General features: G+C 36.8%; 4 protein-coding genes across 5 annotated transcripts in view; 2 read left to right on the forward strand and 2 right to left on the reverse strand.

Moving 5' to 3' along the window:
* The window catches only part of LOC18591013 (ferritin-4, chloroplastic-like), a 2,421-nt gene extending 1,955 nt beyond the window's left edge, over positions 1 to 466 (reverse strand). Inside the window, exon 1 of the mRNA XM_007016906.3 lies at positions 87 to 466. Coding sequence (XP_007016968.3) covers positions 87 to 412 — 326 coding nt within the window. The 5' untranslated portion in view covers positions 413 to 466. The remainder of the gene's footprint in view (positions 1 to 86) is intronic.
* A 2,038-nt stretch (positions 467 to 2,504) lies between these two features.
* On the forward strand, positions 2,505 to 5,338 carry LOC18591014 (O-Glycosyl hydrolases family 17 protein). Its single transcript, XM_007016907.3, has 2 exons — positions 2,505 to 2,997; positions 3,966 to 5,338. Exons 1-2 carry the CDS (start codon positions 2,648 to 2,650, stop codon positions 5,098 to 5,100), a joined length of 1,485 nt encoding a protein of 494 aa, XP_007016969.3. The 5' UTR covers positions 2,505 to 2,647; the 3' UTR covers positions 5,101 to 5,338.
* Positions 5,339 to 6,113: 775 nt separating this feature from the next.
* TAF15B (TBP-associated factor 15B) lies at positions 6,114 to 9,298 on the forward strand. 2 transcript variants are annotated; one of them, XR_001929490.2, is made up of 7 exons: positions 6,114 to 6,488; positions 6,644 to 6,755; positions 6,929 to 7,661; positions 7,930 to 8,080; positions 8,156 to 8,228; positions 8,708 to 8,920; positions 9,042 to 9,298. XR_001929490.2 is itself a non-coding variant. In XM_018127578.2 (6 exons), exons 1-6 carry the CDS (start codon positions 6,266 to 6,268, stop codon positions 8,820 to 8,822), a joined length of 1,407 nt encoding a protein of 468 aa, XP_017983067.1. In that variant the 5' UTR covers positions 6,114 to 6,265; the 3' UTR covers positions 8,823 to 9,298. The 2 variants fall into 2 exon arrangements, 1 of the variants encoding a protein (XP_017983067.1); XM_018127578.2 differs by having other exon boundaries at positions 8,708 to 9,298.
* Positions 9,299 to 9,982: 684 nt separating this feature from the next.
* Positions 9,983 to 12,312, reverse strand: LOC18591016 (protein FLC EXPRESSOR). The gene is made up of 4 exons (XM_007016911.3): positions 11,759 to 12,312; positions 10,573 to 10,733; positions 10,397 to 10,479; positions 9,983 to 10,247 (listed from the first exon to the last, which is right to left on the reverse strand). The coding sequence occupies exons 1-4, from the start codon at positions 12,247 to 12,249 to the stop codon at positions 10,095 to 10,097; spliced, it is 888 nt and encodes a 295-aa protein (XP_007016973.3). The 5' UTR covers positions 12,250 to 12,312; the 3' UTR covers positions 9,983 to 10,094.
* Between the last annotated feature and the right edge of the window lie 216 nt (positions 12,313 to 12,528).

Raw genomic sequence — 12,528 nt, forward strand, 5'->3', positions numbered from 1 at the left:
TGGAAATGAAAACATTACAAGAAACAGAAGGATTAGAATAAGAAAAGGAAGTGCAGAGCTAAGGAAAGGGTCATGGAAAAACTGACTTGATCTGTTCATTAATGGCAGTCTCGCACTGGCCTGTGTACTTATGGCGAGCTAGAGAGGCTTGTGGGACAGTAGGGACAAGAAGAAGCTCTTTCTTCACTTCTTCGAATGGCTCGAACACTACGTCCAAAACGGATCGATTGTTAGCCTCTTTTGAAGCCAAAATGACACCCCCAACACCACCATTCTTCCTCTGTGGATACTTCACAGCATGTATCAACCCGTTTGAGTACTTCAACGAAGAACACGGACGAGATAAACCCACATTCTCTCTTCGCAAGAATGAAGAAGAAGGAGAGAAAGAACAAGATTTGTTTAGAAGCATTTTTGTTTTCCAGGAAGAGATTGAATGGAGAGGAAATGGAGATGAAACGACGAAGGTGGCAGAGGTGAACGCGGAGGGAGAGGATATATCTAGTGGCTTGGGGAATTCTTGACCGTTGATGATGAAATATGTGGACGATTAGGATTGATTAAAGTGGAGAGGGCGCGTGGCGGGCTCGTGGTCCGCGTGACCCAAGTTCCAGTTTCCCTGAGGATAGTGATTTTACTAATTTTGGATTTTTTTTATTTAACAAAGTGTATTCCCATTTCAAAATTCAAATAGTTTTTCAAGTTTTTTATTTTTATTTTTCTTATATTAATTTTTTTCCATAAATAATAAAAAAGTTTAAAATATCTTTATTTTTTTTCTTTTTTCTTCCTTATCAAGTTGGTCGACGATGCTACCTTACATTATCGTACAGTTGGATCTCCTTGGGGAGCATCCTGAGCTCCCTTGGAGAGTGTCGCGGATTGCAAGTGACCAATGGAGAAATTTTTTTTTTTAAATAATTATAATTTATATAATAATAATTTTTAAAATTAATAAAAATTTAAATTAAATTAAAAATATTATCATTTCATCAATTTAATAAAAATATTGATAATTAATTAACAATAAAATTTATGTGTCAAAATATTATTTTTTAAAAAAATTATTTATTTTAAAAATTAATAAACTTACGTGTAATTATTATCAAAAATAGTAAAAATTAATGTAGTTTATCTTTAAAAAGGTATCAATCTCTATAAGCTTTTTATCTTTTTTTTTTTACTTCATATTTCCATAAAACATACGAAAGAATGTTTTTAATAATTAAAATTTAAAATCTTTTAGAAGTCGCAAATCTAAATATTCAAGATAAAATCATTTTTAAGTATAATGAATTTTAAACCAAAAAACAGAAACTACAATTAATTTTTACTTATAAATTCATTTTTCCATTGCAACATTTGGACTTTAGAATCCGATTACTTAAAATGATTTTTTACCTTACCAAGTTTTTTAAATAAAATAAAATCATTAATTAGTATTTCTATACATTATATATATATATATATATCTATAATATATATAAAAGTAAGATGTTTCAATTTTTTTTTAATTGAGTCTTCAATTGAATGACAAGTGTCATTCAATTATAATTTTTTTTTTATTTTTTTAACCTTTCGTTTTCTATGAAATTAATTTTTTTTACACCTTATGTAAAAAATAAGTTGTTTTTGACAGTTGAAATTTTTTTTTTATTTTTTTTATATATAAAATCATTAAAAGTTGGTCAAAATTCTAACTTTAGTCAAGTTTATCAAAGGATGTGAGGTGAAAACTATTCAGACTCTCCTTTTCTCCTTTAAATCATTCCTAAATACCCTTTTCCCTATTATTTTTCCTTGAGATTTTTATGTAAAATGGTATTGCCCATTTGTCTTATGCCTTTCTCTTCTTTTATCTCTTTCCCCTAATAAATGCCAATTATCTACTTTGACAACTAACTGTATAATTCTCAGGTTGTCAAATGTGGAGTCAAATCAAGTGAAGTGGTCTCTCTATTAAAGCAATTTGAAATTAATGCATTCAACCAAGGTGGTTGACACACTTTGAATTTTTGAAAAAGTATATAAAAAAAAAGAAAAATTGATTTAAAAAAAAAGTCCTTTTAAGGCTTTTTAAAATAAAAGATATAAAGAAATAGAAAATAATCAATTTTATTTTTAAATGATTTTAACATAAAATTCATAAAAATAGAAGAAAACACTTCATTTTAGAACATCACAAAATGAAAAAATAAACAAAAAAATGAGACGAGAAGTGAAAAATAAAATTGTACGTGTGTGTATTTTGATTCTGTAATTGGTGCATAATATTTAAAAAAGTAAAATTTGAATTTTTTTTATAAGTAACTTCAATGAAAAAAGAATTTAAAATTATTTGTTGAAAAAATGATATATTTCTTGATAAAATCTGAAAAAAAAAAGAATGAATAAAAAGAAAAAAAAGTACTGAAAATGACATTAATCAAAACCCAAAAGAAAAATACAGAAAGTACATGGAGCTAAAAAGGGGCAAGAAAAAACAATCCTAAAAGACAAAAGGAGACAGGCAGCGCACTGGCATTCATGGTTGCAAGAACCAGCTTTATTTCTTGAAAGCAAAAAGCCCACCAAGAAAAACAGAGCACACTCATTTCTTCTTCACTACACCAACTAAAAACCCTCAAGCTTTTGTCAATACACTCGTATGCTGCCTCAAAATCTCTTCCTAATACTGCTCCTGGTTCTCACATTTCCATGCCTCCTTGGGTCTACAGCTGGAGCCATTGGGGTCAACTGGGGTGCCATGTCTTCCCACCCTCTCCCGGCACCCAAGGTGGTGGAGCTCTTGAAGTCCAACAACGTCTCCAAAGTCAAGCTCTTTGATGCCGACCCGCTCGTGCTGCAAGCTCTCTCTGGCACCAACATTGCTGTCACCGCGGGCATCCCTAATTCCATGCTCAAAGCTCTCAACTCCTCCAGGAAAGCTGCTGAGAGTTGGGTCCATGATAATGTCACCCGCTACTTTTCTCATGGTCGAGCTGGAGTTCGGATTGAGTATGTTTCTTGCTCCCCTTGCTTGGTTCTTTTGCTTTTCGGATTTAGACTTCAATCCATGGTTTGGTTTTGAGGCATATATTTGTATCTGTTTTTGATAATGGGGCATGCATTTTTCTTGTTTGGGCATTAGGATCTTCATTTAATTTTGATGTTAGGGTTTGGAATGGAAATTTTGGGTAGGTGAGTAGCTGATTTTCATCTTTTTTCTTCTCTTTTGAGTGGTTTATATGCTACAATTTGGTTGCTTGAGTGAAATGCTGTAGTCCATCAAAGCAGGAGGAATGAAAGCTATCAATTTAAAGATAATAAAACTAGTAGTACTAAATTTGAAGTGCTTTCTTACCATATTTGTGAAGTTGATTTGGTTTTAGCATATTAGTCTCTTACACATTAGTCATATTAAAAGCAAGCTGCATGGAAGCCAGAGACCTTGGCCTGAAAAACTAGAGAAGCCACTAAAGATTCTGCTGTGTGGCTAAAATTTGATCATCGGGTTTGTCTTTGATGATCAAGATTCTTCCTATTGGCTTGGTCTCTACATATCTATGTCTTTAGCACCAAAATTCTCTTCTTCATTACAAACATATTTAAGTTCTGTCAAACTTCTATGGTTTGGCATTGGGAATTTTTTTTTTCCTGCTAGAAGGTCAAACAGCAATGAAACGCAAGGACAAACCAATATCTTAGTTCAGTTGAATGATTTTGTGAATAAATGACCATCTAAAACAACATAGTGATGCAAAGTATTTGTGCTTATGTGTTATTTCTTAATCATTTTGTCTTCAAGAATAACTCCACCTTTATTTGAGGGTTTACTTCTCATTGCTAGTGGTAAAATTTTGTCTAATCTTTATGGATTGGGATCATTTTTTCCTGAGTAAAGTTCTTTTTTTCTTTTAATATAATAGATTTTGCTTTAGAGTTTTTTCTTTTTCTGTGTCTATGTCTGAGTGAACCTATTGCAGGTATGTTGCTGTTGGAGATGAACCATTTCTCCAAAGTTATGGTGAGCAATTTCACCCCTTTGTCATTGGAGCAGCCATGAACATCCAAGCAGCTTTAACAAAAGCAAACTTGGGAAGCGAAGTTAAAGTTGTTGTTCCATGTAGTTTTGATACCTTCGTGGCAGAATCCAGCCTGCCTTCAAAAGGACACTTCAGGACTGACCTCAACAAAACCATGATCGAACTACTGACATTTCTCAGCAAACGTCACTCTCCTTTCTTTGTGACTATTTCTCCATTTATAAGTTTCCAACAGAACAAGAACATATCCCTCGACTTTTCTCTTTTCAAGGAAAATGTGCGCACTCATAATGACAGCCATAGAACATACAAAAACAGCTTTGACTTAAGCTACGATACCCTTGTTACTGCATTATCAAAGATTGGCTTTCCAGAAATGGATATAGTTGTCGCACGCATTGGTTGGCCTACTGATGGAGCAGCCAATGCAAACACATCTGTTGCTGAGACATTTATGAAAGGCCTCGTTGATCACCTTCATAGCAAAACAGGAACTCCGCTCAGACCTCGGAATCCACCAATAGAAACATTCATATTTAGCCTCTTGGATGAGGACCAACGAAGCATAACCTCTGGAAATTTTGAAAGACATTGGGGTGTGTTCACATTTGATGGCCAAGCCAAGTACCATGTTAACTTTGGCCAGGGTTCAAAAAACCTTGTGAATGCTCAATTTGTTGAATACCTTCCTTCAAAATGGTGTGTTGTAAACAATAACAAAGATTTGTCTAATGCAACTGCAAGTGCTTTGGAGGCGTGTTCTGTGTCTGATTGTACTGTGCTGTCTCCTGGTGGTTCCTGTTCCAATATCAGTTGGCCTGGTAATATATCATATGCATTTAATAGCTACTACCAGCAGCATGATCAAAGGGCAGACAGCTGTGATTTTGGGGGGTTAGGTCTTGTCACCACTGTTGATCCGTCGGTTGGTAACTGCAGATTCTTTGTTGAGCTTCAAACTTCTCATTCAACTTCTATTCATGAGGCATATGTCTTTCAACGGATAATATTGCTAATGCCCTACCTCTTTGCATGCTTATTGGTATTTCACATTGCGGATCCTCCTTGCTTTTAAAGTTGCATCAGGCTTTTTGCTGTGGTATTTGTGATGTATGCCATTTGGATCAGTCCCAAAGCTTTCTTTGTTGCTGATTTCCAGTTGCAAGAGAAGGATGGAGGGAAATGGAAATTGACCTCCAAATTTTGTTTATTGGCAGTTCATTTTGAGCTTGTTTCTGACCCTTTCATTTGAAAAGATTTTCCAATCCAAGTATAGCATCAAAGTGATGATTTGACATGAAAGATTTGGATCATTCAACATTCCCTTTCTCTTTTGCTGTTTATCCCTCTTGATTGTGCTTGGTAAAATTTGAGTTTGTAGTGTTACTTTTCCTCCTAAAGAGTTGAGTCATCTTGCATGAAAAGCACAGGAGTATACCATTCCCTTCATGCAACCTTTATAGTCTGTTTTAGACAGAAGATTAGTCAATTGTAAAGAAAAGAACTAAAAGCATAATTAAAAACCAATTAAAAATTATTCAACAAAAGCAAATAATCTGAGGTGAACATAAGGATTAATCGATTTCAACTGAATAAATCAATTAAAACTGATTGAATTCGGTTCAGTTTGTTTAGTTTTAATTTTAATCGATTACTTGATTCAGTTCAATTATTTTAATCAATTTCAAAAAAATTGATCATTACATTATGATATATTATATAAAATATATATTTGTGTATAAATATTATTAATTTATAATATAAATATAAAATGTTAAAAAGATAATTAAACCTATCAAATCGAATAAAACGCAAATCTATTTAGATTATTTCAATTTTTAAAAGTGTAATTTAATTGATTTAATTATTTTGTTAAAAAATTAATTATTTAGATTTTTAAAATTTTAAAATCGATATGCACGTATGCAAGCCTTCTAAATTAAGGATCACGCTAACAAATGTAGGCCCATCATTTTTCCACGCAGAAGTCATCAGAACCGTTTGATCAAGGAATTGTATGCGAGTCACCGCACAGAAGGAAAAAAGCGGAAACTATTAGTCCCTCGTTTGGCTAAGAAAGAGAACCAAAAAAAAAAAGCGATGGTCTTGGAGACAGCCTTTATATTTTATTCGATACTACCACGCATTTCACATAATTTTTATTACGCCCTAAATCTCTCTCTCGCTTTTTCTTGAAGAGGAATAAGAAAAACTAGAAGCCCTAGATACATCGTTAAAGGATGTACGGTCAAGACGGAGGGGAAGCTGCTCAGCCTTCATATGGCGGTGGATATGGTGGAGGTTACGCAGGAGGAGGAGGAGGTGGTGGTGGTGGTGGCTATGGAGGATATGGAGGGGACAGTGGTTATGGAGGGGGTGGTGGTGGACGTGGTGGAGGTCCCGGCGGCCGAGGTGGAGGTAGGGGAGGAGGTGGAGGATATGGTGGTGGTTCTCAAAATCGAGGTAAATATCTTCGTTACTAAAGTGGATTTTTTTTATTGACTTTTCGGTTAGCGTTGTTGACTGTAGCTTTCTCGCGGTGGTCTTATTGGATTTTTCAAGATCGATCCTTTTTAGCTTTGTTCTTTTTTTCAAGAAATTGGATCTGGATTTTGCAGGAGGCGGTGGAGGCTATCAAGGAGGGGACCGTGGTGGAAGAGGTGGCGGTGGAAGAGGTGGTGGCCGTGGTGGAGGCGGCAGAGATGGTGATTGGCATTGCCCAAACCCCAGGTAAATTATCTTTTCTCTGCCTTTTGATTTGCTATTAGGGGAGGTTCTCCCATCTGTTATGGATTTTGTACTGTTAAGTAGTCATAAACATCTAAGCTTTGGTTTGCTGAAATTTCGATATTACTCTTAGCTGTCTGAATTTGTGTATTTTAAACTGGTATATGTCTCTGTAGCTGTGGGAACTTGAACTTTGCAAGACGAGTTGAGTGTAACAAATGCGGTGCACCCTCTCCTGCGGGTGCTGGTGATCGTGGTAGTGGCAGTGGTGGTGGTTATAACAGAGGAGGTAGCAGTGGGGGATATGGTGGTAATCGTGGAGGTAGAGGAGATGGAAGTAGAGGTGGTTATGATAGTGGGAGGAACAACAACTACGATGGAGGTAGAGGTGGAAATTATGATAATAGAAGTGGGGGTACTAGAGGTGGTTCTTATGGAGGTAATCAAGGAGGAGAAGATGGTGCCTATGGTCAAGTTCCTCCTCCAGCATCCCATTCTTATGGTGGTGCTGCTGGTGGAAACTATCCACCTGCTCCTAATGCATATGTTGGGAATGCAAATTATGGAATGGATGCAGTCCCTCCTCCCACAAGCTATACTGGTGGACCCACATCATACCCTCCATCTTATGGTGGCCCTGCAGGTGGTTATGGTGGTGAGGGCTTGAGTGATGCGAGGACTGGTGGTCGGGGTGGACCTCCTGGTGGATATGAAGGTGGGTATGGGTCTGGTGGTCCTCGAAATCAGGGAGGTGGTTATGGTGGTCCTCCTGTTGATGCACCAGTTAAGATCAAGCAGTGCGACGGCAACTGTGGAGATTCTTGTGACAACTCAAGAATATACATATCAAATTTGCCACCTGATGTTACTATTGAAGAATTAAGAGAACTTTTTGGCGGCATTGGACAAGTAATGGCCAATTCTTATCTTTTAAATCAGTGTGCTGTCTAGTGGGAATTGTGATCTACTTCATTCTGGTGTTTCTGTTTTATTTCCAGCTCCTGTATCTGGTGATTTATGATAATTTTTCTTTGAAACTTATTTTATTCTTTAGTTCCATGATTTGATGGAGTTTGGAGCATTTTTACATATGGGACTCTATTGGCAAGTGATGCTTGTATTTTGCATGAAATTGTGGTATCTTTGCTAGGATTCTAGTAATTCTCTTCTTGTTTAGGTTGGAAGAATTAAGCAGAAGCGTGGTTATAAAGATCAGTGGCCATGGAATATAAAAATATACACTGATGAGAAAGGAAACCAGAAAGGCGATGCAGTTTTGTCTTATGAAGATCCTCAGGCTGCTCATTCTGCTGGCGGTTTCTTTAACGGTACTTACCTACAAACTTTCTTCATTTAGTTGCCTTCAATAATTCTCCTCACCCTCGTGGAACATTTTTTCTCAGATCATGTCATGAGAGGCTTTACAATCAGTGTGGCTATGGCAGAGAAGACTGCACCAAAAGTATATGATCATGGGTATCGTTTTAACCCTTTGATTATCTTTCTAACTTGTTAAATATTTTATTAGATGCTTTTTCCTGACAGGAGGCAGTTCAGATGTTCCCTTGAGCTTCTTTGGATTGAGTTCATTATATTGCATTTAGATGCTTTGTTTCAACGTGTAATTTTTGAAGATATTATGCCTAGTGATATATCATCATTTCTCAATCTCTATTTTATGTTGCCACGTTGAATTCCTGCTTATTAAATTTTGCTTGCGTTCATTTACTTATGAAACTGGATTCTCAAATGATCACCTATAGTACTGTTACTTAGACAGCTGCCTATGGTTCTGCTGGTCTTGTCTTTGAAAACTTTTTCATGGTTTGCTTATGATTGCATTAGATTGCCTCTCTTGCTTGTCCTTTACTATTTTTACCAAGTAGAAGTTGTTCTTTGCTTAATTAAATTTTGCTTTTGTTGAAGCTAAATTATGATTGTTTGTTATGTGACAGGGGCGGTAAAGGTGGCTACGGAGGTGGTGGGGACAGGCGCAGGGATAATTATAGAGATGGAGGTTCTGGGCCAGATAGACATCACTATGGTGGAAATCGTTCACGCCCATACTGAGACTTCCAGCATCAAATAGTTTATGTACTAAGAATTGTGGTCTAAGGGTTGTAGTTGTGTTCCATTCACGGGGTTGTTCTTGAACAGGAGACTAAGAGGTAGGTTGTTCACTTGTCTGGGCAATACCCCTTTTTCTCCTTTCTCCTTTGTCTACTGTTAGCTGGAGGGGGTTTTATTCTAGGCTTTGGATTGATTGAATTTGTGTGAATCTTTTGATAGAGGCAAGTGGATTAACTCCAAATTGCTTGCTGCTAAGGTAGGTTGATAATTTCAGGTGAGTGCTGCTCTTTCAAAATCACACATTTACCCTTTTGTTTGGGAATTGACCCTTGGTAGTGGATCTAATTTCATTGCCTGTCTCCTCATTTAGTGTGGTGGAACAAGCTTTGAAATTACATGCATGCATGCATGCTAATCCTTATTATTGAAAATTGTGCTTGCTATTAGTGAATGTCAAATTTGTTATCCTTTTGAAATCTCAAGCTCATTAATCTGTTGGACAATAAAAAGAATTAGATTTTGGATGCTTCTAGGGCGGCCTATCTATCCCAAAATATGTCAAAATATTAAGGCTGTATGATTTTATGTTGGCAAATAGGTTGGGATCTGGGCTTTGAGATTGTTGTCACTTGTTAAATTAAAAATGGTGATAGCTGTGTATGGTGCATGCATTGTGTACATTGTTGATTTAGTAAATGGTTGGGTACGGTGGTAAGTGGTTAAAAATGGCATATTTGATGATGTACTACTCTTGGTGTGGCTGCCCTCGCATTCCTCAAGTATGAGAAGAGAGATGCAGAGTTTTTGAGAGTTTGCTATGGCCTTTCATGATCTGCTGGTTGTAACTGTGAGCTGTAGCGTTACTACACATTGGGCATGTCTGTTATTCTGTTGGTTAGCTTTTCCAATGAGTAATGGGACGAATTGAACTTTGATCCTGTCCGGCATCTTATGTTTATAGTGTGCTTAGTACTTTAGCAGTTCACTGTTTAGGCATTATCTCCTTGTATTCTGCTTCTAAATGGTTGCTTTTAAGCTCCAAATGTTTCAATGTTATCAATGGAATTGCATTTGTTAATTTTACCATACAAGGTGAGGCCCAAGTGGTTTGAAAAACGTCACCTGATTTAGCTAATAGAGACAAACTTTACTGCAAAAAATGCATTAAATTGGTCTCCTTTAATATCATTGCCCATGCTCGTTTTTACAGCTGCGAAAGAAGTAACTCTTTCCACAACTTGGTTTGGATTTTAAAAAATGCCTATAAATGAACTACTCGGTTTTACTGTTTGGAACAGTATAAATTGGCACCGAATTCGGCACAAATTGTTTACTAGTTTGATTCTCATAAGGTGTATGGGATCCTTGGCCCTCGAAAGCAGCTGTGAATCTCGTCCCAGGAACAGATTCCGGACCAGAACCACCCTGCAATCAAGTAATAATAAGCATTTATCTCATTGAACACTGTTACATAATCAATCAATCAATCAAGAAATATATATATCCACATTTGCTCAGTTTCTTACTCGAATCCAGTGTATACCGATAAAAACAAAATATGAACAGGGGCATACCAGAGGCATGGAATACGTATCAGGGTAAGTACTTCCTCCATACTTGGTATCAACATTTTTATAGTTTCCATTATATGCAGGACCTAAATGCAAACACGAAAAGGTCAGGAATTGATCTGAGGATGTTGAGATTATGCTTGGAAGGGAGGAAGTTAAAAGAGGGGGATTATTATTACTTGGGTTAGCTGCAGCTGCCGCCCTTGCTTTCTTCTCTGCACTAGCAAGTTCTGCGTGTAGTTTTTCTCTTTCCCGAGTCACAAGGATTATGTTCTTCTCCAATATCTGACGTTGTTCAAGGTTACTAGCATGCGTCTTCTTTTCAAGTTCAATAGCAGACCTAATCACAACCAAAAACATATGTTTACCAGGTTAACATGAATTGTGCTTTTCTACGACTTACTAATTGGCTCACAATTCATTCCAGTGGAAGTTCACTCAAAATCCTGGTTTCATCACTATCTCTTTGCATCAACTACATGCATACAAAGCTGCTACTCAATGTGTTAGACGGTTATGATTTCCTAAGTTCTTATTTTCACCAACATCCTACAATCTTGTGCTCATAATAATAATGTATATTAAAATCTATAACGTCAAAAAAACAGTTGGGTTGAATCCAAATACAAAAATCAACAATTGACTCAAATGCAGCTTAGGAAATGGCTATACGAAAATCACATGCCATTCTTGACAAAGCCATCAGTTCCACATACTGCATTTTTCAGGTCATCCTCAACCGAGAACCTTCAATGTCTAACATAATTATCTTCAAAGCAGAATCTAGTTGGATCAGTAAAATACTAGTAGCCCTCCTTGCCAAACCCGGAGAAGTAGCATAAGGGTATCCCTTGAATCATATCCATCTAACAGAAGGGGACCAGGATGGTAAAAGCATAACTCATCTTCATCCATGAAAGGAGTTGCTTAAGAGCCATAAGTTCCTCATTCTCAAAACACTTTGAAGGCAACTTATATCTAATACTAGTAATTTGAACCATTAAATCCAATACTAATGATTTCAATCTTGTAGTTCAATAACCAAAGAGATTCTTAGGATTACTTTGTTTGCTCTTAGCCTTTCGTGTATCAGTGGTATCATAGACATGACAATTGCTATTCATTTATCCAAAAAACAATTGCTTTTCAAATTCCTGCCTTCCCTTTCCTCAATTACTATTCTTTCCACTAGAAGCATCATAGAGATGACACCATGCGTAATTCCTATTAGAATTAACACTAATTTTTTGTTCAAATTTCCATTCCAAGAAAAAAAAAAAACCCATCTCTATAATAGGATCAAAGTAACAGAATTAAAAAGAAATAATTTTTTACGAAAAAAATGTAATTTTGCAGAGAATTTACCTTCCTTTGTGAATTTCTTGGCGTACGGCTTCCATCTCCGCCTTAATTACAGCCGCTTGCTTCGTCTCCGCTCTTGCCTTGGCTAACTCATTGTTGACCGCCTCCAATTGCGCCGTTAGCTCCTGACGGTCCACCGCAAACTTCTGTACGTCAGCCCGTACGTGAGCCAGTTCCGCACTCATCGAGTCAACGGCGCGCGCTTCGGCGTTCATCTTCAGTGACCTCTCGTAGACCTCCCTCACCTCGGCGTCCCTCTCGGCTTTGACGTTGGCAGCGGCCGCGCATAGGTGACGGAGCTCTTGCTGGGCGAGGGCCAGGTCCTGCTTGAGCGCCACGTAGGTGGCGGCTAGGCGTTGGTTGTCGAGGAGGAGTGATTGGATCTCGCGGTGTTGGATGGAGATTCGGTCTTCGAGGTGGTGGTGAGTGATGTGGCGTTCGGGGATGGCACGGGCTAAAGATGACTGCGGTGGAAGGCGGTTGCGGCCGGCCATGCTGGTCCCGAGTCGTTTACAACCTCCGTCGCTGTTTTTATTTCCTCGAAATTTAGTTGCGATTTATTTATGTAAGTATCAGATTTAGAATTTTTTATTTTATTAATTAACCTTATTTTATCTATGTAATTATCAATAAACATTTTATTTACAAAAAGGATAATTTTATTTTATTTAATTAAAAGATATAATTAAACTATTAAATTTGTATATTTTTAGTAAATAAGAATTTTTTTTAATTAATAAATATATATTTTGAATTAAAAATGTGAATCGATA

Source organism: Theobroma cacao, chromosome 9 (genome assembly GCF_053813885.1).
Source record: "Theobroma cacao isolate CCN51 chromosome 9, ASM5381388v1, whole genome shotgun sequence".
Classification (NCBI taxonomy): domain Eukaryota; kingdom Viridiplantae; phylum Streptophyta; class Magnoliopsida; order Malvales; family Malvaceae; genus Theobroma; species Theobroma cacao.